The 27,211-nt window shown below is 44.0% G+C and overlaps 2 protein-coding genes and 2 long non-coding RNA genes across 9 annotated transcripts in view; 1 reads left to right on the forward strand and 3 right to left on the reverse strand.

The window, feature by feature from the left end:
- Positions 1-4,569, forward strand: part of ENPP1 (ectonucleotide pyrophosphatase/phosphodiesterase 1) — an 86,137-nt gene extending 81,568 nt beyond the window's left edge. For both annotated transcript variants that reach the window (XM_072855874.1, XM_072855873.1), the window contains exons 23-25: positions 821-953; positions 1,663-1,819; positions 2,702-4,569. In XM_072855874.1, coding sequence (XP_072711975.1) covers positions 821-953; positions 1,663-1,819; positions 2,702-2,869 — 458 coding nt within the window. In that variant the 3' untranslated portion in view covers positions 2,870-4,569. The remainder of the gene's footprint in view (positions 1-820; positions 954-1,662; positions 1,820-2,701) is intronic.
- Positions 136-11,737, reverse strand: LOC140649129 (uncharacterized). 5 transcript variants are annotated; one of them, XR_012041491.1, is made up of 5 exons: positions 8,939-9,182; positions 8,518-8,546; positions 7,635-7,757; positions 5,955-6,179; positions 136-3,580 (listed from the first exon to the last, which is right to left on the reverse strand). It is a non-coding gene; the product is annotated as an uncharacterized lncRNA (long non-coding RNA). The 5 variants fall into 5 exon arrangements; XR_012041488.1 differs by adding an exon at positions 11,657-11,737 and having other exon boundaries at positions 7,635-9,131; XR_012041490.1 differs by having other exon boundaries at positions 8,518-9,182.
- A 112-nt stretch (positions 11,738-11,849) lies between these two features.
- LOC140649130 (uncharacterized) lies at positions 11,850-17,846 on the reverse strand. Its single transcript, XR_012041492.1, has 3 exons — positions 17,623-17,846; positions 15,181-16,969; positions 11,850-14,336 (listed from the first exon to the last, which is right to left on the reverse strand). It is a non-coding gene; the product is annotated as an uncharacterized lncRNA (long non-coding RNA).
- A 2,339-nt stretch (positions 17,847-20,185) lies between these two features.
- CCN2 (cellular communication network factor 2) lies at positions 20,186-22,514 on the reverse strand. The gene is made up of 5 exons (XM_072855877.1): positions 22,078-22,514; positions 21,751-21,973; positions 21,364-21,615; positions 20,920-21,131; positions 20,186-20,601 (listed from the first exon to the last, which is right to left on the reverse strand). The coding sequence occupies exons 1-5, from the start codon at positions 22,489-22,491 to the stop codon at positions 20,305-20,307; spliced, it is 1,398 nt and encodes a 465-aa protein (XP_072711978.1). The 5' UTR covers positions 22,492-22,514; the 3' UTR covers positions 20,186-20,304.
- Positions 22,515-27,211: the final 4,697 nt, after the last annotated feature.

The raw sequence follows: 27,211 nt of genomic DNA on the forward strand, positions 1-27,211 counted from the left end.
TGACATTTTTGTTTGTGTTTTCCTACCTACCTAAACAGGGTTTTATACTGAATATCTTCTAGAGAACCCAGATAACCATATATAATTATGTGAGTTAAATTAATTTCTCATTTAGGAATGTCTCCTAAACTCAGATTTAGTTCCCATGCAGGAATCTAGGGTCTCAGTCACTAAGGAAACAGGAAAATAATCATGTCTGTAGTAGAAAAGATATGAAGACCTGGGCTTTCCTGGATGAGTGGGAGCATGAGACGGTAGGCTGAGGGAGATTAAGCATATTCCTGATGAAAAAGAAGGATAACTATGGCACTTCCTCTGGACAAAAGAGATGTCCTGTTTTGTAATGGAATAGTGGTCAACTCTTAACTGTAATTAAAAATATCATATCGGTAAGGAGAGATTTCAGGTACATCTAAACTGAAGGACTTAGAGATACTTCCTAGCTCATAGGTGTGGGTGTACAAGCTAGACAGGCCAACTTGATAGTGGGGCAAGACACAGGCAGGCATGGTCTTCTCTCACCTTCCGTCCTCTATGCTTTGGTTTCCAAGAAAAGAAGTCCAAGGCCACAAGGGAGCAGCATCACTATGCCTCAGTCAGGTTTGTGATTAGGGTGACTGTGAAACCACAGTGCCAGGAGATACTGCAGTACATGCTGCTGCTCAGTTAGATTCAGCCTTTGAAAACTGTAAACACCTGTATAATTTATTGTTTTCCTAGCTTATCAGGTCTGTTTATACTCCACTGAAAACTCTGCAGAATTGTATTAACAGCTTCTACCTTGGAGATTATGTTTCCCATTTCCATTACTGTGTTTCAGTGTTATGGAACTACTTCCATCAATCCTTGCTACCTGAATATGCTGCAGCCAGGAACGGTGTCAATGTAGTCAGTGGTCCTGTGTTTGATTATGACTCTGATGGGCTCTATGATACCCCAGAAAAGGTGAAAAGGTGGGAACCTTTCACATTCTAATCCTTTGTTTCTTTCCTCCATTAGTCATCAAAAAGTAATTATGATCCTTGTTATTAAGGAAAGCATCTCGTGGAGACGGGCTCTTGGCAGGTTATATCAGTCAAATGGCCCTGAGCAGATACAGAGGTGTAAAGCTAAGAAATAAGCAACAAACATAAAGGGAAAATGCACCCTCAAAATGTGTCATCCTAAATCCTGAAGGTGAAGTATAAGAGAAGCTGTTGCGTGTGGAAGAATGTCCGCTAGCCTGAAACCTTATGACATTGCCTCTAGGAGTGGATGAGGCAGGGGCTTATCCCTGGTGTCATGGTTGACGCTTCCTGAGCTGGCAGTGTTCCACTATGAAGTTGTGAGTACTAACATACTAGTTAGCAAAATTGGTTCAAGCCAGCAGGCAGACAGTTTTCTGGGCTCTGGCTGAACTCTCCATCTACTCTGGATTCTTACACATTTTTATGATAAATCAGTTTGTTATTATACCTTATCAAACTTGGTACTTAGATCAGCCTACAAGCCAAACCTGGTTTGCAAAGTAGTAATCTGGAATTTTCCTTCCAGGCCTAAGCTTTCTTTGGGCTACATAAGTGGATTGCTAAAATCGATATGCCAGAATATAGCTGATTGCTGTCACTCGTTCTTTGTGCAAGTATGATTTGTGGATTTACAGAAAGATCTTTTGTGTTTCAGACACCCCAGTAATTCAGAAGTTCCAGTTCCAACTCACTTCTTCATTGTGCTGACTAGTTGTAAAAATACTTCTGAAACTCCTCTGGAGTGTGAAGGGTCTCTAGATGCCTTGTCTTTCGTTGTACCTCACAGAGACGACAACAGTGAAAGCTGTGCTGTAAGTGGTGTATTCAGTCCCCATAAACATCTGAAGTCAGGCTTGAGCTTGTTTTGCTTGGATATCAGTGTTTAACTAGTTAAAGACTGTAAAGACTGTAAAAATGGTACAGTCTATCGTGATCATCTTGAGAGAGAAGACAATATTTTTGTAAACAGAATTATGTTAAAGTCTGCATATACACTCAAATGTAAAAATAGAAGTTCCCTGTTCAAAGAGCAAAACTTATAGCTAGTGGGGTAGAGTCAGAGTATGTTGAGACCATCAGTGTGATACGTACATAGATTTCTGTAGTGCAAATATCCAGTCAATACCTGAGAAGGATGAAGAGCTTCTAGGAGAAGATGAGTCATCCACAAACAAAGGTCAGTGCTAGGCCAAATGCATACCCAAAAGGAGAAGAGACAGATGTTCCTGAAGAGCATTGGTTGCTTCTGGTTCAGGTACCTTGGCATTGCGATGGGAATGCACATAGCTGCACTCCATATAAACCAGAACAAAGCGTGGAAAGTGTGCGGACCTATCCTACAGTGAAGAATTATACAAGTCACTGGTCAAGTCAGGCACAGCTCTCAGAAATAGTTTTATCATAGAGATGGTGGGTAGATGCTGGAGCTCACCTGCCATTCCCCATTATCACCAGCTTCCACTGGTGCAGCTACAAGTTCTGTGTGCTTGAGGAAGTAACAGCAAGTACTAAATTCAGGCAAGCTTATAACTATTTGTAATCCAGTGCTCTCTGCTTTTTTGTCAAATATTTGCCAACAGTTACTGCTTTCTGTCTTTATAAAACATCAAAATGTCTTTTGCTAATTGATTAAATGTATGTCAGAAAAAAAAGATGTTTTACAAACCCTTTTTTTCCTTACTCTGTCCCAATAGGATGGCAAGTCTGAGTCCATGTGGGTTGAAGAGAGAATGAAGTTTCATACAGCTCGGATCAGAGATATAGAATTACTTACTGGACTCAGCTTCTATCAAGACAGAAAACAGCCAGTATCTGAGATTTTACAGTTAAAAACATATTTACCAACTTTTGAAACAGTCTGATTTTTCCTGTGGAATGTTGTTGTCCATTTCACAACTGATTTGTAAATAGACTGTTTTTAATTAATGAAAGCATTTTTTTTTTAAATAAGCTGGAACATTTATTGAGAACTCTTGACCAAAATGCCAGCATGGAGGAGAGTGGGTGCCGTATTTGTATCTCAGGGACTCCTGATGGACTATGTATATAACACAGGATGGCAGCTCCTGTCATTCCCACTTGAATGTGGTAGAACCATGTCCATTATTAAATGCTAACAGCATTTGATCATCATAATCTGAGACACGAACAAAAATGTTATCTTATATGCACTGGAGAGGGAGAAGTTTATAAAACATGGGTTATGATCAATATTCTACTTTAAGAATATAGATAACTAGCAAATACAGTTCTGGGAAATAACTACATTCTTGGTGACCACTGAAATCTTAAAAACAGCACCTCTCACTCCAGTTTTCCTCGGAGCATGAATTACATTCTGAGCTTTGGGTTGCAGCATTATGGTACGAGAAGCTATACTGAGGTTAGTAAGACTGGTAACTGAAACTTCCCCACCAAGGAAGATACGCCTGGTTAAAGGAGTTCTGTTAGGTGGGAAGCCTTGGTATGTTGCTGCCCTCTGGTGTCTCCAACGCTGAAGGAGAATTTGATGCACAATTTGCATGTTGTATATGCATCCTCAGAATGAGCAGGTATAGGATGCATCAAGTCACCTGCAAGTCAGAAGAAATTAATTCAGGAAGATCTCTGAGCTCCCAGAAATAATTACCTTACTTCAAATTAAACTTAGATTTGATGAAAAGATTTTGCTTTCTTGAAGCAAAGATGTCTATCTCAATTTGGTGCATGATTTTGTCAGCTGTGGTTTTGAAATCCCATTTTTGTCAAGAAAAGGTAATTTTGCACTAAGATTGTTGCCTTTGTTAGAATGGTAAGATGATCTTCTCTAAAGGCATATCTCATCACTACAGTAAATGCCCACAGGCCATTCAGTTGTCCGTTCACAGCAAATGACCAGATCCTAGCTGCATTTGTAGCTGTTCTTAGTGCTACATCATCCAAATTCCAGCTCACATGAATTACAATTACTCATCTTGAATGCAGACACTGCCAGATGCAAATTCTGAAGAAGTATGTAATGAGCTTTCTTGGAAGCTTTCAGGCTACACAAACAGCTGCTACAGGCACTCAGGATCATAGGAACTCCCTCCTTTTCCAGTACACATGCTATCACTTTTGTAATTCTCCCACTCTCTTTAAAGCTGATGAGCCAAAGTTGGCTCTGTTATGTATAAAGTTGGGCATAGTCAATTACACATTTATGTTCTTCTCATTTAAAAAGAAGAAAATACATCATGCACAAGTATGTTAAAAGAATAGCCACTCAGCCTGTGACTGCGCAGAGAGGCATTTTACCTTAACAGCTTGGTCAGGGGATGTTGGAGGCTGGATTCAAAGCCTGCTGAAGTCAGTGGAAGCTTTTCCATTAACTTCAGTTTGAGCAGGCTGAAATCCTGGGACCATTTTTTCTTTTAACCAAACGTATTTTCTTGATCTTCTTTTACAAGCGTTTTTTTTTTTCCTAAAGTAGTTTCACTGTGTGAAATTTAAATGTGTTGTAGCAACCTCACGTTATGACATGACTGTGACAGCATTATTCAGTGTAACTGCTTTGTAACATTGCCTTTGACCAATAAAAACATTACAAGTAAGCTGTTCATGACTGTCTATACCAAATGCTACTGGCTAGTTAAACACTGGTGCAGATATAGAGCACTATTTCACATTTTTCTGGGGAGGTGGGGAGGGGGGTGCTTCAATCCCTGCTCTTTGAGTTGAAGATAACTTCTTCTCCAGCTGGAATGTTGAAGTTACATTCATTATTGGAAGGGGAAGGTAGGAAGAAAGATGGTCAAGATGTTCTTAAATTTTTTTAGAACCGGTACTGTCTCCTGAATGCAAATGACAGAGATGTTAACATCTTCAGAAAGTGAAGCAATGCCAGTTACAGTTAAGAGGTAGGGCTAGCCTAGCTCCTGGGTAAAGGTGGAACAGGATGTGCTTCAAGCGATGACTGCTGGTTTGACCTAGGGAGGATTTTGGAAGGGGGAGTGGCTGTGAAAGCTGTTATGGTCATCAAGAGAGGGTAGTGGCTGAGAGGGGTTTGGGATGTGGCTTTGCTGGAAATTGACAAGTCAACTTGACAAGGAAGAGAGCTATCCTAATTTAATCTTAGTGTAAATAGTTTTGCTTCTTTTATTTCTTCATCTTTGCTTTTTAGAAACATTTGTAATGGTGGTGTCAGAGCATTGTTAATAAATGCTGGTGCTAGTCATGGTATCCAGTGGCTGGTGATACCCCAGGACGGCTGATACTGGGTTGCATTTTTGAAGCCTGATGGGCCCCAAGGAGCATGCTACAGCCACCATCAAACTCATAATTCTGCAAAAACTCTACAGCTTTGTCTGTCTGGATGTAAATATTTTCTGTTTCGGCTGATGTACAGAATCAGAGCTCCACTGGGCATTCTCAGTAGGTGAAGCTGGAAGGTGTCATAGCAACACTGTCGTGACATGACTGTCAGCATTATTCAACGTAACTGCTTCTTAACATCAGCTTTTGTGTAGTCTGGCCTTCTCGAAGGTAAAAAAGACAGTGGAGGGGCAGGATAAAGCTCATCGGCCTGGATGTGTCGTAGCAGTGTCTTCTTTCACCAGGCATTCTCAGGGAAGGCACCAGGAGATGCTGTGGGCTGCAGTTGGTGCCCACTGATACAGGGAAGGTGCTGACCAGTCTCCATCTCCTAAGCAGTGACCTTTGCTTAGGGTAAAGAAAGGACGGATGAGGAAGGGGGTGATAGGAGCCTTCACAGATGTTAAAGATTGTTCCAGGGCGCACAGAGCTAGTCTAGTCCTTGTGACTGTTATGGTCAGGAAGGAAGGAAAAAGGGCCTGAAGGGCAACAGGGGACATCTGGTTTATGCATGGGCTGTCTAACTGTAGGATGAGTTAAGCGATGGGGTGGGCTGGTTACTTAAGGAATGAAATGGGTTGTGAAATGATTTTGGGCAGGCAAACCTTAACATACCTGAGAAGCTCATGGCTCTTTGATGGTGGGGTAGGAATAAGCAGTGGGGCAGAGGACATCTCAGGATGGTTTTGCTGCTGAAAAAATGCACACAGAGTTGTGCCTTCAGAGGTATTCAGGTGGTATGGATTTATATTGCCGTCCGCTTCCCCTCTCAGTAACTGCGAGGCAATTTGCTTGACTAATGTGTTACAGGTTTCTTGCTCTTATTTGCCTCAGGATCCACTGTTTTAAAAAGAAAATGAAGCAATATTTAACTGCCTGTATTTGAGACGGGCCTGTTGTAGCAAATCTGTTCTCAACGCATCCAGCATCCACTAAACCACTGTGTGCAGCCCAGTGCACAACAGCCGTCCGCTAACAGCACCTGCCAGAGGCTGCCCTGTCTCAGCCAGCGAGTGGGTGGCCTGGGCTTCTGCCTTTCCTTGGTCTGAGGAGATTCAAAGTACAAAATTATGCCTTTAAATACAAGGTTATAAACCAAGCTTGACAAGCTGGGAGGAGCTACCCCTCTGTTGCATGGGAGGGCACCCACTTTTCCAGGAAAATGAGATTCATGGGGACCAGAAAGCAAAAAGGAATATAAAAGAAAGCTTAAATCTGTGGCTATGTGGTTAGGGCACTCAGCTGGGAGGAAAGATCTCATTTCTGTTCTCCCTTCTTCCAAGATCTGCCGCAAAGCTCAAGCCTGTTGCTGAGGAGGCATTTGTGCCAGGACCTGTTGCCCATCATACCGCTCTGGAGTGGATGCTCAGGGGTGACAGCACGGTGAGGGACCTCTCCTTCGGCAGGGTCCCACACTCTGTACCTACAGCGGCACCGCTAATGCGGTCAGGAAACCATCCCAGGCTCACAGCAAGGGCTATACTCGGCTCTTTTACTGCTGGGCTGTGGTAAACTTTTTACCCTTCTGAGGAGTTCAGGGACAGAGTTAGTATGAGCCCAGCAACTTACTGGCCCAGAAGTTTCCAAATATTTTTGTTTGGGTACCACCATTGCCAGTGGCAGCAGCAGCAGCAGTGTCTCCTGCTTACCCTCATACACCCTGCAGCAATGTCTGGGAGGTGTTGGAGCATCACACTGAGATGGCTTGTGTACCATGAATGGTACGTCTACCATAGTTTGGGAACCTCTGTATTACAGGAAACCAGTCCAGGTTTGGCATCCTGTGACTCAGACTCCCTTGGAAAGGAGTCCGAGTCCCTCACTGAACCGCTGTGAGTCACCACACCGGCCTCGAGCCTCAGGAAAGGCTGCTATGGAGACCACGGACAAACTTGCCATAATTATGGAAGCCTGGCAACAGATTTTAGAGGATGCCGTTGCAAATTATCGTATTCCTCCTCAGCCACAACATGTGTTAAATTTGTGTTGCCCTTTATTGCAGGTTTAGTCCTTTCTATTTTTAGTTTCTCTGCTGAAATAAAATGAATACAGAAGGATGGAAAAATTTTGAGTCACCCCAAATCTCCTGACAATCTCCTCCTGATTAGAAGACAGCAGAAGCGCCCTTTGGTCATGTCTATAAGGCACATATGCATGGCTGAAAGTCAGTCTAGATGACAAGAGACTGCATTCACAGCACTCTGGCAAAACTGCACTTCAGCACCAGCCTCCCTCTGGGGCTTGAAAGAGAATTTGTTTATGTCTCTTCGTATCTCTCTGTGCTGGAGGCCTTACCTTTGCCATCCTGCCTCTGTACCGGAGCTTTGAATTTCTGGGTGGCAGAAAGTGCACTGCTGGAGGATGATGAATTCGCTTTTAAATCTTGTACCTGCTGGCTGCATGAGATGGCACAGTCCGCTACAAAATTTTAATTATACTCTTTGTTATAGTGCTGTAACTAGGTTTAAAACTGTACCTAGCCCCTTTACACTAGAGAAAGGAATGGTGTACACTTGGTTCTGCTGTTCAAAATAAATTGTTTAGGGAGGTGCAATGTTTGATAATCACGTATGGATTTTATTTGTTCAAAGTGTTTTACTTTGAACAAATAGTGAATGCAGCTGCATTTGCTGGTGATATCTGGCCCTCTTCTGGTCTGATCTGAAGTAACTGGGAAAAGATCTGTTTTGCTCAGTGTACATTTTCTAAGGAAATATGGCCCCGGGACAGTAGAAATCCAGGCAAACCACCTGAAACAGAATGGGCTTTCTTAAGCTTTTTATGAAATACTTCACATTCTTGTAATTAGCTAACACTCCTACTACGATTTTCAGAGATGAGAGCACTGGGAAGATTGAATTACTGGGGTCCAAAGAGTCAAAAAAACTTTTGCGGAAGAAGGTTATGCTAGACGGAGGAAGGGGTTTTTTTTCATTTAAATTATTGTATGTCCTGTGTATCAGACATACCAGTGGGACTAATTACACTGCAGATGTTAACACTTTTCTTCCCTTGTACAAAGGAGCTCAAATCACATAAAATGTGCATTGCTAACTCCCACTGCTGGTTTCAACAGAGCAGAAATGCAGTGTGACTCTGTATCAACCACATCGTCACTGGGGGGGGAATAACTGTTCTTGCGATATCTTACAGAAATGGATGTCATCTTGGCGCTTACATAATATAAACCAGGTTGTCCATAGCTTTCTGCAAAAAAAGAAAAAACAAAAAAAGCAAAAGCATGACCGCAGACCCCTTGCCCCCATACACTGCAAGAGCAGAACACATTGCAGCCAAAATAGTCTGATTCAAACGGGAGAGGTGGGGTGGTGTTATGACAATGAACACCCATGACTTCAGGGGAAAGTCAGCTAATGGATTGGGTGGTAAAGACTGTATGTTGATTAAGTCAACAAATTTGGCTGCAGATCTCAAGTTCCAGAGGACAGGACTTGGACTGATATCCTGTTCGCATGGAGGAGAGAAGAGTTTTCCTTTGATTGGACGCTTCTCAGTATGTGTAAAGGGCAAAGCAAACAAACTTGGGAAGATCAGAAAACACCTTGAGGAAGAAGGCACCAATTTTCAGACATACGCACTAGCTGGCTCTAAGTCCTTATCAGGAGTTAGATAGGGCTTGCAGACTCCATAATGTTGTCATCTGAGGGCATAGATAGCTGTAGCTCTGGGAAAACAGTTGGTGACAGCCATTCAGATTCAGCACTTGATGAAAGTTGCATTCACGTAGCTTCTTGACATGTAGCTCCTTGAATACAGAAAGTGTGGCAATTCCTGCAACGTCCAGAATGAATCTTTCGCAATGCCAATTTGCCAAAGCATCATCCATGCCAAAATAAAGCCTGTGAAAGATGGATATTTTTGGCATCCAAGACATGATGGTGAACGCAAAGTATTGCAAGAAAAAGACGTACCTACAAGAAAAAGTCATGTGGAGCTTAATGTCAGAGTCCTCAAAAATCACAGAGCTGTAGATACTTCAGCAAGAGTGCAACTGTTCTGTCACTGAAAGGGCATCAAAACAGGGGCAGTGCTTTGTGAACTGGAGGGAATAGATCTATTAGTTGAGAAGAATCACATGTCTTTTTAAAAGAGAAAAAACAATTAACCAGAAGCCTGTTTTGGCCCAAAGGACTTGGATAAATATGTAAAAAGGAAATATTTCCCACTATTAATAAGAAGATAAATTTTGAGGGCTTGGTAGATGGCAAACACCTTCCTAAAGCCCCATCTTTAAAAACAGAACATACATTGATTTTAGCCCTCTCTTTGGAAGATTGTTTTCTCAGACACATAATATATAGCAGATTTTGATGGTATAAGAGGTGACACTTTATGTAGATGATGGTTTTGTTGGGGCCTGTGGATTATAAGAATTTCAAAGCCATCCTGAAAATAGCTAGAACAGCAGTTCTGAGGCTTTAATCACAACATATCTATGGGGAATACAGTGCTCGGGAGAGAAATTAACCTGAATATGTTCTTAGACCTGCTTGGCTGAGCCACCACCTTTAACATGAAAAAAAGGACATAGAGGGATTTCTGTGTAAAGCAAACTATGTAAGGAAATGTTGGCCTAACCTGGATTCTCAAACCAGCAACTTGAGAGCAGTACTTGTACACAGGTAGTTATGGGATGTAACTCTTGGTAGAGAGTTAGAAGCTGAAGAATTTGATCAGTTAGGACCGGGCTGATGGTAAGCACAAAGCTGGGTTGTCTACAAGCTTTTCCAAGAAGGAGGATGGCACTAGGAGAGTGAAGAGTTTTTTCTGACCCCTGCCTGACCCAGTGGTACTTATATCTCAAGGCCTCTGGGTCCTGCACCAGGTCTGAGGCTTACTGAGCATTTCCAGCCAGGTTAGTTAAGAAGTTGGTGGCAAAGGATTGAAGTTCTGTGAAGACCCCTTGTTAAAAGTTGTTCACCTGGGAAAGGTGATGTGAGTAAACATATCTCTAAAAAGCCTCTTTTCTTTGCTCATGCAGAAGATGAGGTGCACAGTGCTGTTAAGGAGCAGAGTAATGAAAACAAATCTCAGGGTGAATCTCTGGTTCTGAGTGACTAAGAATGGCCAGTCCATCATTGCTGCTATTGAATAAAGGTGTTATTCAAACAAGCTGTAAAAACTCATTTATTTATGAAGGAAGTGTATGTGCCTAACAAACACTCAGCATTTCTTACCACTTTTTTGAGTCTAAGTGATGTAGCTGTCCATGTACCAGACCCTGCTCCACAATTTAGCTGGGGGGGCCAGCTGCAGTAGAGAGGATCTGGAGGATGAGACACAGCAGCCCTCTTGCCCATTTGTAGGTCCAAACCCATTTCACAGAAATGGGTCTCAAGTAAGGAGCTGGATCAGAGGTTTTTTACAGTAGGTTTTGGTTAGACTCAGACCATCAGACTCAAAGTCCTATTCATCAGACCAAACCTACACAAAATGGACATGACTCGTCGTCTATGCATGTTGAAGAAGTCAGGAGGGAAATGAGTTTCCCTTTCAACAATTTACCTAAAGGCTTATTGTAACATAATTAGTCACCTGGAAAAAGAGGTGCAATTACATAAGATAATTTCATGGATTTCTGACAGATCCCCAAAGCCTATGTATGAATCTGTACCCACCTAAGGAGGAGAAGCAAGCTCTGCTCATCATAAAACTTGGACCTCGGAGGGTTGATTAGTTTTTAAGAAGCATGCAAGATAAAAACTAAGACATTTAAAATATACTTTTCTTTATTATTGCCTTTAATAAATAAATCTCTCTTTTGGATGATTTTTCCAGGTACCTGCTGGTGACAATTATTGTGATATACTGTGACATATTACTGTGATCCGTTCCTCCAGGATGGGTGCTACTGGGAAGTCAGAGGATGCCCAGGGAGGGTCTGCAAGGGGCTCTTGTTCTGCTGCCTGCTGCCAGTTCAAAGCACAGCAGCAGCCCAGAGCAGGAGAGAAAGGGGATCAGTGAGACCTCATCCTGTGACTTGCAGCTAGTTCCAGAGGAGTCTTAACTGCATGCTTGGATATTTTATTTTCTGCATCTTTGATACAGGTAACAATGATTTGCAGAGTGTATAAACATATGTCTAATTAATGCATGGTGCTCAGACAGACCTGTGTAGCTATTACTTTAATACTTTATGAGAAAATAGGTTTCCCTACATTTCAAACAAGTCTATGCTTAGCTTATACCATCCTTCTTAACAAAACAGCAGGAATTGTTTCAAGTGAGAAATTAAATACCTACCACCAAAAAGAGCATAATGAGCTTGTTCATTTATACGGAGGCAAAGTTTGTACCTGGAGCACAAGGCTGGTGCTGGTGCTGGTGCTGTGCTGGTGCTGGTGGTGCCGGTGCTGGTGCTGCCGGTGCTGGTGCTGTGCTGGTGCTGGTGCTGGTGGTGCTGGTGCTGGTGCTGATGGTGCTGTGCTGGTGCTGTGTTGGTGCTGGTGCTGTGCTGGTGCTGGTGGTGCCGGTGCTGGTGGTGCCGGTGCTGGTGCTGGTGCTGCCGGTGCTGGTGCTGGTGGTGCTGGTGCTGTGCTGGTGCTGGTGCTGGTGGTGCTGGCGCTGGTGCACAGCAGCCACACGGTGTCAGTGTGATGCAGAGGAAGAGCCCGGTCTCCCCCCGGGAGCCGGCTCTAAGCCCGGCAGCCCTCAGCAGCAGAGCCGTAAGCCACCTGGGACCCGCCCGGGCCTATGTACAGCACAGGATGTATTTGCTGTTTCAGGAGTTAGTTGTTAGCCTGATACTGGTTCAGGGGCTGTATTAAGTGCTAGCTAGGTTAAATATCAGAATATATTGCCGTACTTCCTACACCCTCTATTAACAGCATCATGTAACAGAAATCAATATGCTCCAAATTTGCCTCATTAAAAAAGCAATTTTTATCTAACTGCACTCATGAAATAAAATGACAGACGAACTTTTTCCTCCTCCTTGTTTCAGAGAAGCAGACAGACAAAATACAGGTGCCAGTGCACAATTTTTTATTTTCTGACTAAAGGACAGGCTGTTTCTGTGCAATCCTACTAGCCCACAAGTTGTCCTGGTATGGATATACAGAGCACGAAAAAATTCAAAGACTGGTTTAATGAAGTCTAATAAATAATCTTAGAGAGATCTTAGACAAAACTGTTAACTATTTGGAACAAGAACCTGTTGCCTCGCACAATCAGCAGTTACCATACAGCACAAGGAGATTTTTATCAGTCAGCCTTATGGTTGCTTGTTTGGCTCTGATTTTTGTTGAGGGGGCCATCATATATGTCTGTGTGTAGTTGCTAGCAAATATACATATTGTTTCTAAATTGTTTTGTGATAAGGTTTGTGGAGAATGCCATGCAGGAGCCAAAGAAAACATTACGTAACTAGTCTCTAATTTGCTTTTCAACTGTATGAAATAAAAGCATTCTTAAAGATAGAAGAGTCTTGCTTGATTTCTGCATGTAGGAAGTCTATTAATTCTTCATACAGAAAACAAGCTTTTACCCAGAGAGTCCTTGCACTCTAAAGGCTGGCTGTACTTCCAAGCTTTGCCATGCTCATTATATACTTGCAAAAGTCAGAAAAGCCAGAACTAAAAATCCCAGTTGTATACAGGTTTCCAAAGGGTAAGATGAGCATACTCACATTTGTAGAGTGGAATATTGTACAAGATGACACATTTATATTATAACTGCATCCTCATGGGAATAACTACAGAATACAGAAAGCTACAATGGGGATGTGTGCATGCGTGCATGCACGCGTGCATGTAAGGTTAGACCTTACAGGATATCCTTACACGAGATGTATCCTGTGTTGACTAGCTCTAAGAGTCTGGTACTCTGGCTGTTAAGTCAAGGTGGGTAACACTGCCAGTTCTTCTCTAACAGCACTTAGTTGGGTATCTAATCAAATAACTGTAATATAAAATGGCACTTCTACAGTGCTGTTTATTACTGCTATGGAACATAGGCACGAGCAGCAATGCTGAGCCTATAACACAGCAAGCAAAGCCAAATGTTGCCTTCCCTTGCAATGCTGATCCCAGGTGGCTTCTTGTAGGCATTAGCAATGCTGGGATCCATTCGGGATTACTGGCTGGGGCATCTTCTGATCTATGTAGTGCTTTCCAAAGTGGGTACTTACTGGCTATGGAGCTGTGGCTGGAAGGATCAATGGAAGGAAAGAAACATTTCATTTCTATGCCATCTAATAAAAATCTTTGGAGTCACACGTAGAAGAAAATCCTCAGTTGAGCAGATCCCCCAGGTGGGCAGCTACTGCTACGCTGCTGATGGGAAAAACCCATTGAGAGACACTCGTGGCAGTTCCCAACATAAGATAAACTAGCTTTCTTCATTAACTCTTACCATGTTAGATTTCAAAAGCTTGATCAACTTATTGACCTTGGACTTTTTGACTTCAGAACAAGCCTAGAATTAGAACAATATGTATAAATGGAAAAGGCCAAATGTGACTTTTTACATACTTCCATTGCTCTGCATGTTTCTCTCTTGCATACATGGTGTTCTTGAGAATTAAGTCAAATACTCTTTTCCACTGACATCAATGAACTCTAACACTGACCTTCCTCAGGGTGGCAGAAATTGGAAATTTGTGAAAATAAGTATTTTCTCAGCAAGACTGCATACTTCTACTCCCTGGCTTTACAGCATGTAGTGGTCCTCGACTATTCTCATGCTTTTCATCAAATATGCATTTCTCTCTTGCTCTTGCCTCACAGATAAGAAGGTGCAAATTTCACACAGTATTATCTTTTTGTCTTGCTCTTGTAGGCTGTGAAGCTGAACCCCAGAGGGATGGTCATCTGTTTAGCTGATCCATTTTCTGTTTTTTACCAATCCTCTCCTCCTGCCAGGCTCTCCACCTGGGGCTGGAGCTGTGTGATAGCAGAAGCACCGTTACAGACGCCGGCTGGGCCATACCTGTTCTTGGATCAGCGAATGGCTCGGCAGATGTGGTATAACCAAAGCCTGAGGGTTAGGACAAAGTAAGCTCCTTCAAAGCATGGTGTTGTGCCAAATCACAAAGTCCATGATGAGATGATCTCTCATCAGAAGACATCAAATGTCTTCTTTGGTTAAGAATAAAGACTTTTTTTTTTTAATTGCATGATTTAAGAAATAAGTAATTAAGAAAGCATAATTATCACCATACCATATCACAGTGTATTAAGATTATACCTAATACCTTCCCAAATGTTACATTGCCTAAAGCTTCAGCAGTATTTCAGATCTATTTTGAATTCTAGTCCATCACATTCACTTACCAGATACACTGGCTTATCACTTCCCTAGTACATAATACTTGTGCAATTTGTGCTCCTCCAAGTGCTTATTGCCCAGCAAATGTCACGAGAGCCAGCCTGTGGCCTCTTGGGAGCCCTCCCAGGCACACAGCTCTGTACAGTTCCCCTAACTTCCTACAGCCTCAGGACTTCGGGCCACAGGTGGTCTAACCCAGTGTGACTGCAGTTATGTCAATTAGCTAGGCTGACAGAAGTCCTGAAAACTGGCTGAAAAGCTAGTTCTTAGCATTTAGCTCAGGAGCAGGAAAACATATTTCGTAGCTGCTGAAAGCTGTTAAATACCTGCTTTTAATAGGACTAATTTAAAACAACAAACATTTCTTTGGATTGTGCATTTCTTTCAGTGGCGCAATTAATGGGGCCGAGTAATGAATGGTGGCACCACTGGATTGTGTTTACACTGCAGTACCGCATTAGCAACCTTTTGGTCCTGCTTGTGAGGCTGTAAAATGCTTTGTTCCTCACAGCATAAACACTATTATACTACTATTAGGGTTGGATTTACTTACCATTAAGCAAACGTAAGTACTCCTGCATTTGGCACTGCCCCAATAACAGACAGGAGCTGAGGAATGCTGCCACAATACACAGCTAGAGGTTTCTGGGGGGACTTTTCAAAATCGCCCCATATTCGCTGCTCTGGGGCTGTGGGCTCAGACCTGCAGAGAGAAGAGCTGAAAAGGGCAGGGCTAGCAGCAAAGACTGCAAACAGTTGTTCTCCGATGCAGGAGCAACACTGGGTCGTGCAGTGGAGATGGGACCTTAGTCATGCTTCTAAACTCTGTTCAAACGCTAAATGCGTTGAAGGCTTTAGTACAGTTTGGGAACAGGTTCCTTGAAGAAATTCCTGGTATTTCCTGGTTCCAGGCAGGCTGAAAAACACTGTGAGAATGTGGTGGCTTTTGGTATGTCCATTTATGGGCATGAATCAAAGGAACTGCAGGGAGGAAAAAAAGTGGAAAATGAGAGGAAAAATAAGTTAACTGAGCTACTTCCTCTCTCGGATTCTTCTTGGGTTTTGGGCAAAGCCTTACACTGGTATTTCATCCCAACTTCTCCTTGCTAACTACTTCCATATGTAGGCATAGTATAACATCAGTTAAAGCCACATTTAAGCACTGTTTTTAAAGAACTTAGGTTTTTGGTGGTAGGATGCAAAGTCAGAATGGTTGAATTATTATATGTTTAGATAAGAATATTACTGTTCCTTCTAACATTTAATGTCCTTTTCAGCATAACGGTACAAGTGCTTTCTTCAAGTGCGATGTCTGAAAAAGCTATGCTACATGAAAAAAATACAAGTGATCTAGTTAGAGCATGCTATTTCTAGTGGTGTCCAAAAGTCAGTTTTCTCAGCTGAGTCCCCGTCTTTGTGAGACAAACAACTGGATACTGTTCAAAGACTTGTTTGTTCCTGTGTGGTTACGGATCATTAAAAGTGGCTAATTCTTGAAGAGTTTCTTAACTAGTGTCTTTTGGATGTTTCTTAGCTCTGAGGAATCTGACAAATTTCCATCTGGAGAGTAGAGCCTATTTCATATGAAAGGGCTATAATCCTTGTCTGTTGTTCACATCTGTATTGTGTTAGAAAGCTAAGCTGCAAATCCATACAAAAGTGTTATGGTACAAAAATCTGAAATATGACGGCTTACAGTTATTTCACAAATTATTTGATACTCTGGTCTCCAGCCACCTTGAATTCCTGTTTAATGATTAATTGAGTATCATGTATTAAAGGACTGTTGACTTTGTAGTGGTCCCTTACCAACTGTATTATTAGTATTGCTGGACATCCATTTTAAGGAGCTAGTCATTTGAATGAATATACTTTCACATATGAATAAAGTATTTTAAAAGTACAATAGCAAACCTGTACAATAGGATTTTCTGAGGATGCAAATATTCAGAAGTGAACTTCCAAAACAAGGTATTTTGGAGGGAATGTGAACTAATCTTCTCTCCCATGTAAGTGACTTTGGACTTTTGAACTCAAGTTTTTCTTCTTGCATGTATGCATCTTAGGCACAAAGAATGAAATCAGGAAACATCTTTAGGGTTGAAAGGTCCACATTTTACCCATAATTTAAGATGCCATAAATTCCACACAAGGGCTCCTTTTTCCCATGATACCTTTGAAATAATGTCTTACAAACAGTATGATGCCTACCTATACCTCTAGGAGACCTTCAGCAAAGTATTTACATTTCTTTACCTTCAGAGAGAAAACCTTCAGAAGTCTAGCTAACAGTTGTGAAATGGTGTAAAATGCATGCTTCTGTCAGAAGACTACATGTGTTCCTGGAAAAAAAAGGAGTGCAAATCATTATAATGCAGTGATAGCTAAAATTTATCATCCTTTTTATGTTCAGGGGAGAGCAACAACTTGCTAAACAGCTTTGCATATGCAGCGTACTTCCTTATTTTAATTCACAGTGGCAACAGCAAACCACCATTAAAATATTCTGACAGGAGGCCTCTTCCATCCTTCTCCACTGGCCTGTGAAGCAGTGTGATTATTTGTCAGGTGGCAGGCAAAGCAGCTGCATCATTGCATTACCGGGCAGAGGATAGGTCGTGGTCCCGAGCTGTTTTGGGGGAGCCCCTTTGTGGGTGTCTAATTACAGATGGCCCTTCCTAAACTAGAGCACTGCTGCCGCTCTCTGGCCCTGCAGCCTTGTATGCCAGGCACAGCTGGTGGACAGTGCCGAGGGAGGCCACAGCGCTGTGCAGCTTAGGTGTCTGAGATATAGCCCACACCGCAGAGGACTGGGAGCAGAACCTGAGTGAATCTCATGAGCCAGTCATGAGGCTCAAGAGGTCGATGTTATAAGGAATGGCCATTCATTATAATCACTGATACCAATTTGTAAAAGAACACAGGGCAGAGTTGTTAATGAACGGGCTTGAGCAGCATCATCAACACCCCATCACTTAAGGGAATCAATCCTAACCTGCCAGGTATATTGTGCTTCTTTCTGTTCTTCTGATCCTCAGAGCTTCTATAGCGTTGGCTATGAATGAAGTCCATGTACGTCTTGTCCTTGCTGGAACTAGAAATGACAGTTTTCTTGTTATTTGGGGGTGGAGCCACAGTAGTGGTCAGACAACCAGTCCTTGTGGTTATATGAGCGTTTGAAGTGTTTCCCGGGTGAACTGAATGGCTGCATCATATTCATAACCTGAAAAAAAAACCATAGAGAGAGAAAAAATGCTGGAGAGTCTCAGGGAGTGTAAGAGCCAGAGGCTACCCAAAACTATTTCATATGGGACACAGAAAGCCACTTCCTCATGCCAGGAGAATTCCTCGTATTTTTTAGAGGAAGGGGAAATGCTTCTATGGCCATGTGCAAAGCCTGGTGAGGCCACTGGCAAGACTCCCATTGACTTCCCATTAGTTTACAGCTCTGTTGTCCATCATTAGTCAAAGCTGGTGTTAGCATTAACAGCAAATCAGGCTATCTGAAATCAATGGGATTGGAAGGCGCTCAGGAAGGATGGACATTTTTGTAAGCTAACACTCTTTCACCACCAGGAAATTCCAGATTGAACTTATTTGCCTGAAAAGGATTCTTGTTGGAGAGTACGTGTTTTTTCTGAAAACAAGAACTAATGCTTCTAGTGCAAAGGTTAATTTTAAATTCAGAGAATCCCCTCGTTTTAATAAAGGGACAAAAAAAAGTCTGTTATTAATGTAGGACCTAGCACAGGACTGAAGCTTTCCTTTTAGCTTTAGGGAGTGAGGGAAGTGACTCACAACTGTCCTTATGCTGTTTTTTGCTTATCCAAGAAGAATGTTTGGACCATTATCAAAATGTGTAGCTCTTACGCTTCTCATCTGCGGGCCTGCAAAGGCTTGAATCAATGGACACTTTACAGACAGAACTGTAAAATGCCTTGCCACCAGTCATGAACTAAGAAGTAACACAGGTATTTGCCACCTGAGTTGTGCTCTGTCCACTGTACCATTCTAAGGTCTTAATTCAAGTAAAACCACAGCTAAGTTAGCCCTACTCTGCATGATGGTTAAACCAGAAGATCTTAAGAGGCCCCTTCTAACCTGTATTATTCTGTGATTTTTACAATACAACTCATTAGCTCTTCACCAAGAATTTTACCAAATTTTGGTCTTCTGGATTTGACTAGAGTCAGGAGTTGCTTTAATGCAGATACTTTAAAAACCATTTTCCTTGCCTTAGCTGAAAACAAATCTTAACCAGTGGAATGTTTCAATGAAATTAAGTATGTTGCATGGAGTATTATAGCAGGAGTTGAATACTATGGTGACCAGCTGGCTCATTTTAAAGCCACCACATGTGATGCATGAGGAACCTGCTTCACTTTCTAATGCAATACCAGGCTTGGCAAAGCAAGCCTGACCCTGCCCTCCATTCTAAATTCAGAAAAGTAACAAACTACAGTTGGTGCACTAGTAACAGAATAAGTAACTATAAATCATTAGCTTATTCATGATTGCATGTGCTTCTGGACAAAAAAAGGCCACCACGCATTACTTGATTTTCATCTAGTGCAAAGCCAAGCCCTTTTAGGAATATGTACAGTAACAGTGAAGACTAAAGGTAAATGAAATACCAAGCCATTTATATAAAAAATATAAATACTTTATTTTCAACTAAAAAGGTGCAAACATGTAACTTTTGGTCACACTTCTCAACAAATAAACTGTCCAAAAAGAGCCATAGTCAAAGAAAGAAACAAATGCTCGAGCAGAAAGACTGATGAGCTACAGAAGAGCCATTTTTCTTAAAGCCACTTGTCCAATAAAGTAGAAGTAAATGTATTTTGCCAGATGACTGCTTTGTAAGGATACAGGCACCTCAACTCTAATACTCTCCATCTTGATCTCAACTCACCATTTGGCCCTATCTGAACAATTTCCACTAGAGTATTTATTTCATGCTTTGCATGCATTGTCAGACAAGCTTTCAATCCTACCTATCTTGTTCCAAGAAAGAAGGCTATCATTGAAATTTCAAAGCATTAAACAAAGGCACAAAACTTTAAATTAATTTAGATAACTGTACAAATATATATACACACAGTATTTACAATATTAATAAAAAGTAGCTTGTTACAGGTAAATTAACTGCCACAAGCTGTCCAGTCTAATAGACATGATTCTGATTCTTGTTGACCAAGCCATATGAATCAGAGTGTCAGAGCTGAAACATTACTGTCCTGACTAACAGAACACCTTCTACTTAGCACTTTGCTGGGCGAGGGTTTGCATTCCAGCTGTTGCTGTCACTAAACCAGCACCAGCAAACATGTTAATGGTCTCCTTCTCAATTGCACTACTAGATGAAGCACGCTGTACCACATTAAGGGAACATTTGCTTGACTCTGCTTTCCCTGCCTATTTCCCTTAACCCCTTCACACCACCTCACAAACAGCGTGTTCTGAAGCTGTGTCTTGCTGTGGTCCCACTGTCCATTTTACCTTCTTCTTCAAACCACCGTTTGGGGTCAGTAGAAAAATTGTCTTAAGTCACATGGAGCAGTTTGTTGAAATTAAAAAAAAACTGATTTAAATACCTTGTGCTATTGAATCATGTTTACAAAATGAGATGCAAATCAGTTCAAGTTGAGAATCTAGTTAGCGTCTCCTTCTGGCTTTATGCCATGTCTCCATACATCTTTCTGTAGTACAGAGACTCAAAGATGTCATTGTCTCCAGGGCAGTTGTAGTGGCACGCGCAGGTCTTGATGAACATCATTTTCCTTTTCATGATCTCCCCATCAGGGCACTTGAACTCCACAGGGAGGGTGGCTGTTCTGTGGGGTGTGCAGCAGCGCCCGTCAGTGCAGACACCACAGAACTTAGCTCTGTAGGTCTTCACGCTGGTGCAGCCAGACAGCTCAAACTTGATGGGCTTGGAGATTTTGGGGGTGCGAATGCACTTTTTGCCTTTCTGTTAGGATATAAGTGAATACAAAGTGTTTAGAAGGCAGGCTTTCACACAGCACTAAGTTTGCAAGCTAAGGGCAAGCAGACATACTAATCCTTATTATATTTTCATTAAGCAAGAGTATCTTACATAGTGCCATAACACAGCGTGAGAGAAAATTTACTTGTAAACTATTCACCACTGGGGCAAAACTCAAATTTCAAGGGAAACCACTTGAAACTGACTACCTGTCAGAAGTGCACATTTTTTGGTAAGACACTGGGTTTTTGCTAGTGGATGGAAGCATCCTAGTAGATCATACATAAAGATGAGACTATTTACCTTGATGTTCTCCTCCAGGTCTGCTTCGCAAGGTCTGACCATGCACAGTCTACTTTGTTTCTCCAGTCTACAGAAGGCATTGTCATTGGTGACCCTGGTTGAGATGCCCATGCCACAGGTCTTGGAGCAAGCACTCCATTCAGTGGTCTGCACCAGGCAGTTGGCACGCATCATTGTTGGGTCTGGACCGTAAGTATCTTCCAGTCTGTAAGCTGCAGGGGACAGACAGCCAGGATGAGACCACTGTCTGATCTCATGCCCCACTAGAAGCTCTCTTCCTTTTCCTTCAAAATTCAGGCAGCCATGCTTATCTGTGGCGTGACCCCACTAACCGCTGCACTCCAGCTGCCGGGTGCCCTGCGTCAACCCATCCCACTGCCTTCAACCTCCATGCGGGGTGCCCCTTCCACCCAGGCTGCCATCTGCAGAGGAACCCCCACTCACCAGCGAGAGCAGGTCCCACGGCGGTCTGCTCTTTGGCCTCATCACAGACCCACTCCTCGCAGCACTTTCCAGGGAGCTTCACCCGGCGCGGGTAGGGGCAGTCAGGGCTGGGCAGGCGGACGTCCATGCTGCAGAGGGGCACGCAGCCCACCGCCCCGTCCAGGCAGGTGCACTGGTACTTGCAGCTGCTCTGGAAGGACTCGCCGCTCCGGTACACCATGCCGCCGAAGACGCACGGGGCGCCGTCCCGAGCTGCGAGGGGCAGGAGGCGGAGGGTGAGGCGGGAAGTGCAGCGGGACAGGGCCGCAGCCCCGGCTTCCGCCTTCCCCAGCCCCGCGGGACGCGTCCCTGTCCCCCCGGCTGGCAGCAGCCCCGGCCCCCACTCACCGGTGCAGACGCCGATCCTGCGGTTGGCGGGGGAGCCGAAGTCGCAGAAGAGCCCCTTGTGGTGGTCGCAGGGGTCGCGCTCGGTGCAGAGCTCGCCCAGCTGCCTGGCGCAGACGCGGCAGCAGCCGCAGCCGTCGGGCACCAGGGAGACGCCGGCGGGGCAGGTGGGGCCGGGCCCCGCGCCGCACTGGCACTGCCCGCTGCACTCCTGGCCCTGCGCCTCCTGCGAGCGGCGGGGGAGAGAGAGAGGGGCGTCAGGGCCGCCGCCGGGACCGCGCCGGCCGGGGCCAGGGCAGGGGTGGCGGCGCCGCGGGCGGCGGCACTTACCGGGCTGAGGAGGGCGAGAAGAAGGGCTACGGCGAGGCTGGCAGGGGCCATCCTGCGGCGGTCGTCGGCTTGTGGGCGGCGCGGCGTCGGGCAGGCAGCGGCGTCGGGCTGCCCGGCGGAGGGGCTGCGAGGTGAGGTGAGCCGGGGTGAGGAGAGGAGAGGAGAGTTTCCCGCCGGGCGATTCTCCTCAGCGGCGCTGCGCGGACGGGCCTGTGGCGGTGGGCGCTGGGCCGGCGGGTGGCTGCTCTGTGCTGCGCTGCTCCGCTCTCCTCCGCTCCGCTCTTCCCGAGTCCGGCGGGAGAGTGGCTGTGTGACTGCGGAGCGCCGGGGCGGGCGCCCCTTTATACGCGGCGGCGGCGCGGCCTCGCCAATGGGCTGAATGGGGCCGCGGACAAACAGCGACATTCCGCGCATTCCTGCGCGCCGCGCCGCGCCGCCCGCCCCGCCCCGCGCCGCCGCCGCCGCCCCGGAGCGGCCCTGACCCCTGACTCCCGCATTCCTCTGTCTGCGCCCCCCCGAACGCACTGCCCCCCCCCCCCCCCCCGGTCTTTCTTTTTATTTTTCATCCTGATGTTTTTTAAATGTGAGTCACCTCCGCTGCCAGCGGCTCTGGGACGCCCCCCACCCCCCGGCAGCGCGTTATTTCGAGGCGGGCGGCGGGGCCGGCGGGAAGGGGCGCGGGGGGCGGCGGGGCGGTTGCCAGGGGCGGCCGGGGGAATCCGTTATTTCCCGTCCTCTCTTCTCCCCGCTCGCCCCTCGTCCCTCCCCCGGGCAGAGGGGACGGGAGGCGGGTGGTTTCGGGGGTGGCCCGAGCCCGCCGAGCTCCCCGGGGGCGGCCGGCCGGCCGGCGGGGCCCTCGCCTCGGGGTGCCGGTGCCCGGCGGTGAACGGTCCCGGTGCTTTGGTACCACCAAAATAAGGTGTAATTACGCTACCGGGTATAAATTGACTCTGTGTACCACTGAATCATACTGAATATTTGTAATGTGTTCCTTCCCTAATAGATGCTCTCTATGAATAGAGAGAGTGCCTATTTACTCTGAAATATTTGGCACAGCGGACAGAGTCTGAAGCGTGGAAGAAGTGGCTATTATTTTCCCACTGCCTGTGTGCAGCTGTCATTTCTGAGCAACACGTTCCTCGCACATCCCTGCTTCCAAACCTTACTGAAGGTCCACCCCAGGGTTACAACAAGAAGAGACTGGCATGCCACCGCACTCAGCCAAAACCTAAACGCTGTGGTTTGTATTTGACTGAACCCAAGACCTAAGCATTGTGGCTTGTATTAAATCATTGCAGATAACTGTCATGGTTTTCTTTTTTTTTTTTTTTAACCAGGAGGATGGTTCTTCCCCCACCTCCCCACGTATCATTTGAATATTCAGTGACGTTATGTTGTTTGACCTCCGCTTTAATGCAAGGAATGCCAGCGTTTTGGCTTTTGACCTGTAGAAGTACGTTAGTGTTTAATGAGAGAGACCGGCTTAATGCATCTTATTAGGCAAACTGAAATCTGATGGATATCTTAAAAGATACGATCTTTTGCATGTAGGCTTTCTCCCGCTGCCATGCTCCCCCTTCTTTCCGTCCCTCCATATGTAGGCATACTTCCCCGCTATGATACAGCAATATATATGCACAGGATTCTTGAGGGAAAAAGAAATGTTTTCATGTAAAGCCCCAGTAGGATATATTGTACTGTAAAACTGTTATTTATATTCTGCCAGCACTGTACTTTGGCTGGTAAAGTCATTTGGATGTCATTTCTTCTACTTGAAATTCTCCATTAAAAGAAATGAGATTGTCTCTGAAAGAAAAAAAGAAATCCCAGAGGAACAGTTATGGTAAATAATATATGTTCCCAAACCCATGAGGCCTCCCAAAATCTCTGTTTACTTGAAGGACTCCAATGGCCTCAGTGCTGGGTAAATAATATGTGTACCAAACTATGTATGACATGCATACCAAAATGCAAATGTACCCAGGTAAACAGAATGCCTTTTTTAAATGCCTAAATATGGTAGGAGAACATCAGAGAGAGAGAGAGGCTCTAGACATGTTTTATAACTTTCCATGGAAGAGTTTTTTTCAGAGAAACAATTTTATTAAACAAAACCTAAGAATCTCACTGACAGAAAAAGTATGTTTAAAAGTAACAAACCACCAGAAAGCCAGGAAGTCCAAAATTAAAGGATATATCTCTCCTAAGTCCTCACACTGCGGGCCAAGTACAGCAAGCCCCATCCACTTGCTGCCCTGAGAAAAAAGACTTAAATAGGCATTTGGACTTCAGAACTAATTCTGGTCTTGCACCACTGTGAATCGGGCATTAGCCCACTGAATTACAAGTTGTACGAACCCATGAAAGTGGGTAAGAATCAGAGTCCATCGGGTTTGCCTTTTTGTCATTTTGGTTTCTGTGCTGTTAGATGTGACACATCGGGTACCTTGTTTGTGCATGTATATGTATGTACAGGGGCGAAGGGAACGTGGAAGCAAAGGTAGTTCTTTCAGAGTCCATTCAGTCCTCAGCTTATCCTTTCTGATGACAATATGTTACGGGTTGGAGAAGTACATCTTGGCATTGATGCATAAAATAGTTAAAATGTGCTAATTTTGACTTCCATACAGGTGTTTATATAGCACATGCTTTTAAGATAGTATATTTTTTCTGCTGAAACTAGGAATTCACTACACCGGCCTTGCGGACTTGTTTACACAGCTATATACGGTATGTGTGTGTCTACATCAGCTTCAGTTGGTGTAGTTCCTTTGGTGAAGTCTTGTAAAATGTACAGGTGTGGATATGCTACATTCCTCTCTTGTGTTTTTCCTTCTTTTTTTTTCCTCCTTTCCCCCAAAAAGTCACTTGATCAGGTATCAGACATACTGAAAACCTGGCAAGACTACAGGAAAGTGGCTAGACTTGGAGTGTTTGTGTACTTAAAGAAAGAATCTTGCACATTTTCAACTTTCAGTCACAGATATTTTTTTATAAGAGCAATTGGAGGTCTGAGCCAGCCCTCAAAGCGGAAATCAAAAGCTCCCAGAGAAACATACCCGAGGAATGTGAATCTGATCCAAGAACCATACGCAATGCACATACAGTACTGTCAGTCTTATAGGAAGTCTTGCCATATATGGACATCTGGACCGTGAGCTGTTTATCATCATGATAGGCCTGTAGCTGGCTTCAGACATTTCTGGCTTGCCTCAGGTTTAGTATGCCAATTAGTTCCTTTCCCAAAATGCTCACCAGGATATTTCTTAAAAATTGTAATAAATATATCTCAAGATCCTGAGAGGTCTAGTTAAAGTTACGTTAGTAGGCTTTTGGTTAAAATGCAGATTCCAAGCAAGACTTACTCTGCTAGCTCAGAAATAGACACAGAATAAAAATAAAGAGATTTATTCCATCGTGAATGTGGTTGCCTGGTATTTGTCTTTCTTAGAAGTCATCTGGTAACTTATTCTATGTATCTGTAGACATAGAAAGTGCTCTGAAGTAGACTACTTGCTGGGCTTTTACTCATCCTTTTCTGGAGGCATGCGTGAGCCCATGAATCAACAAAGGCAAAGCAAAATAGAAAACTTCATTTCCCAGGAGCTGTCAAACAAGTTATCCACGGTGTGCCATTTGTATTGCTTTGTTAGAGTGAGGCACGTGGTGCAAGCCTTCCGCTTTGGAGCCGTGACAGTTCACGTCAGCTAATCTTACCAATGAGAGGCATTAGCTTTTCTCCAAAGTGAACCAGAATAAGAAGGCTGGGCGGTGCAGTGGATGGCATAGGGCCTATGGAAATGTTTGCTGCTGAATGAACTGGCGGACCTAGTCCAAGTTCCTTGCGATACTGGGTCAGATTCTCTGCTAGCGTCAGTTGGGCAGATTCACTGAATGCACTGTTGGCCATCAAAATACTTGGACTTGAGAAGTCCAAGCCCATTGAGCTAAAGCTACTCAGCAGTATGAGCAAAGCAAAACCGTCAGATGTGATTCCCATTAGCAGATCTGAGTTCTGTTGTTTTCAGTAATCATCATTATTTAAACTTATGTTCTTTATGTTCTAACGTGTAATATTTTGTTAATTCTAGAGTCACTGAGAATGCTGTTTTAAGCTCTTGGCTTTATTCTTAAAAAGTAGCTGGAGTTTTTTATGAATGTGTGTGGTCTTAAAGCAGCAAAGTGATTATTGGAAGTAGAATTAATCTAAATGAGCATTCAAAGCACATGTAAAACTATTTGTATGAAAGAGAGATTATAAGTAGCATGAAGCCAAAAGTCCTTTACCTACCGAACCTCAGGTTCAGTATATCTGATTTTATTCTGAAAAATTTGCCATAGATCTTATCAGCACTGTAGGGAGCCACATCTGTGCAGAGGTTGGCTGTGTCTTAGGTTTTTGTGGGGAAGCGCATAGCCGTTCCACAGCTCACAAAGGTGAGTAAGGAGGGAAGAGACTTTCAGTTGTTTATTTCTCAGATTTGACTGAGGTTCACAACCTCTTGCAGTAAGTCAACTAGCGTAGGACTGCAGTGAGTCACTAACCACTCCTTTGACAATTGTCCTATAAATGGTTAACAATTCATAAAAAGTAAGTGTGACTGGCTGGAGAGGAAACGTGGCCAGGGACTTGATTCAGAACATCCACCAGAAATCCTTTGAGGCCCGTTTCTTAGAGGAACCACGTGCTAAACAGCTGGAGGAATGCTTCCTCCCACTCTGTCGTGGCTTATGTGGGCAGGAATGAATCGGATCTGCTTATTCTAAAATGCATGTGATTTTATTTCCAGTTTTTCAACCTGCTTCTCTCAGGAGCTGTCAGTGTAAATTTTGAGGTTTTGTGGGTTTTTTCCCCCAAGCTGAGAGACATCGATGTTTAATTAAGACTTGACCATATTAGGGACTTCACTTAACAAATGCAGTTTGCTCTGCTGTAAACTATGGGATCTCTTAATTTGTGTTGTATCTGCTGTGGAGAAGTAGAGTCCTGTGGACGATCCTGTGGGATACATTTGTCCATGTTGTCCGATAGGATAGGATCGAGATTTGTACATTCGGGGATGATGAATAGAGTGTTTTCTTTGGGGAGAAAGAGAGAGATCACTGTCTGTAAAATTTGCCCCCTTTTTGATGC

This window comes from Ciconia boyciana, chromosome 3 (genome assembly GCF_034638445.1).
Source record: "Ciconia boyciana chromosome 3, ASM3463844v1, whole genome shotgun sequence".
Classification (NCBI taxonomy): Eukaryota; Metazoa; Chordata; class Aves; order Ciconiiformes; family Ciconiidae; genus Ciconia; species Ciconia boyciana.

Coding starts and splice junctions, on each gene's coding strand:
- CCN2 (XM_072855877.1), bottom strand. CDS start 22,491: ATGCGCGGAATGTCGCTGTTTGTCCGCGGCCCCATTCAGCCCATTGGC. Junction 21,974..22,077: donor TTCTCGCCCTCCTCAGCCCG/GTAAGTGCCGCC, acceptor CGCCGCTCGCAG/GAGGCGCAGGGCCAGGAGTG. Junction 21,132..21,363: donor CGTGGGACCTGCTCTCGCTG/GTGAGTGGGGGT, acceptor TGTCCCCTGCAG/CTTACAGACTGGAAGATACT.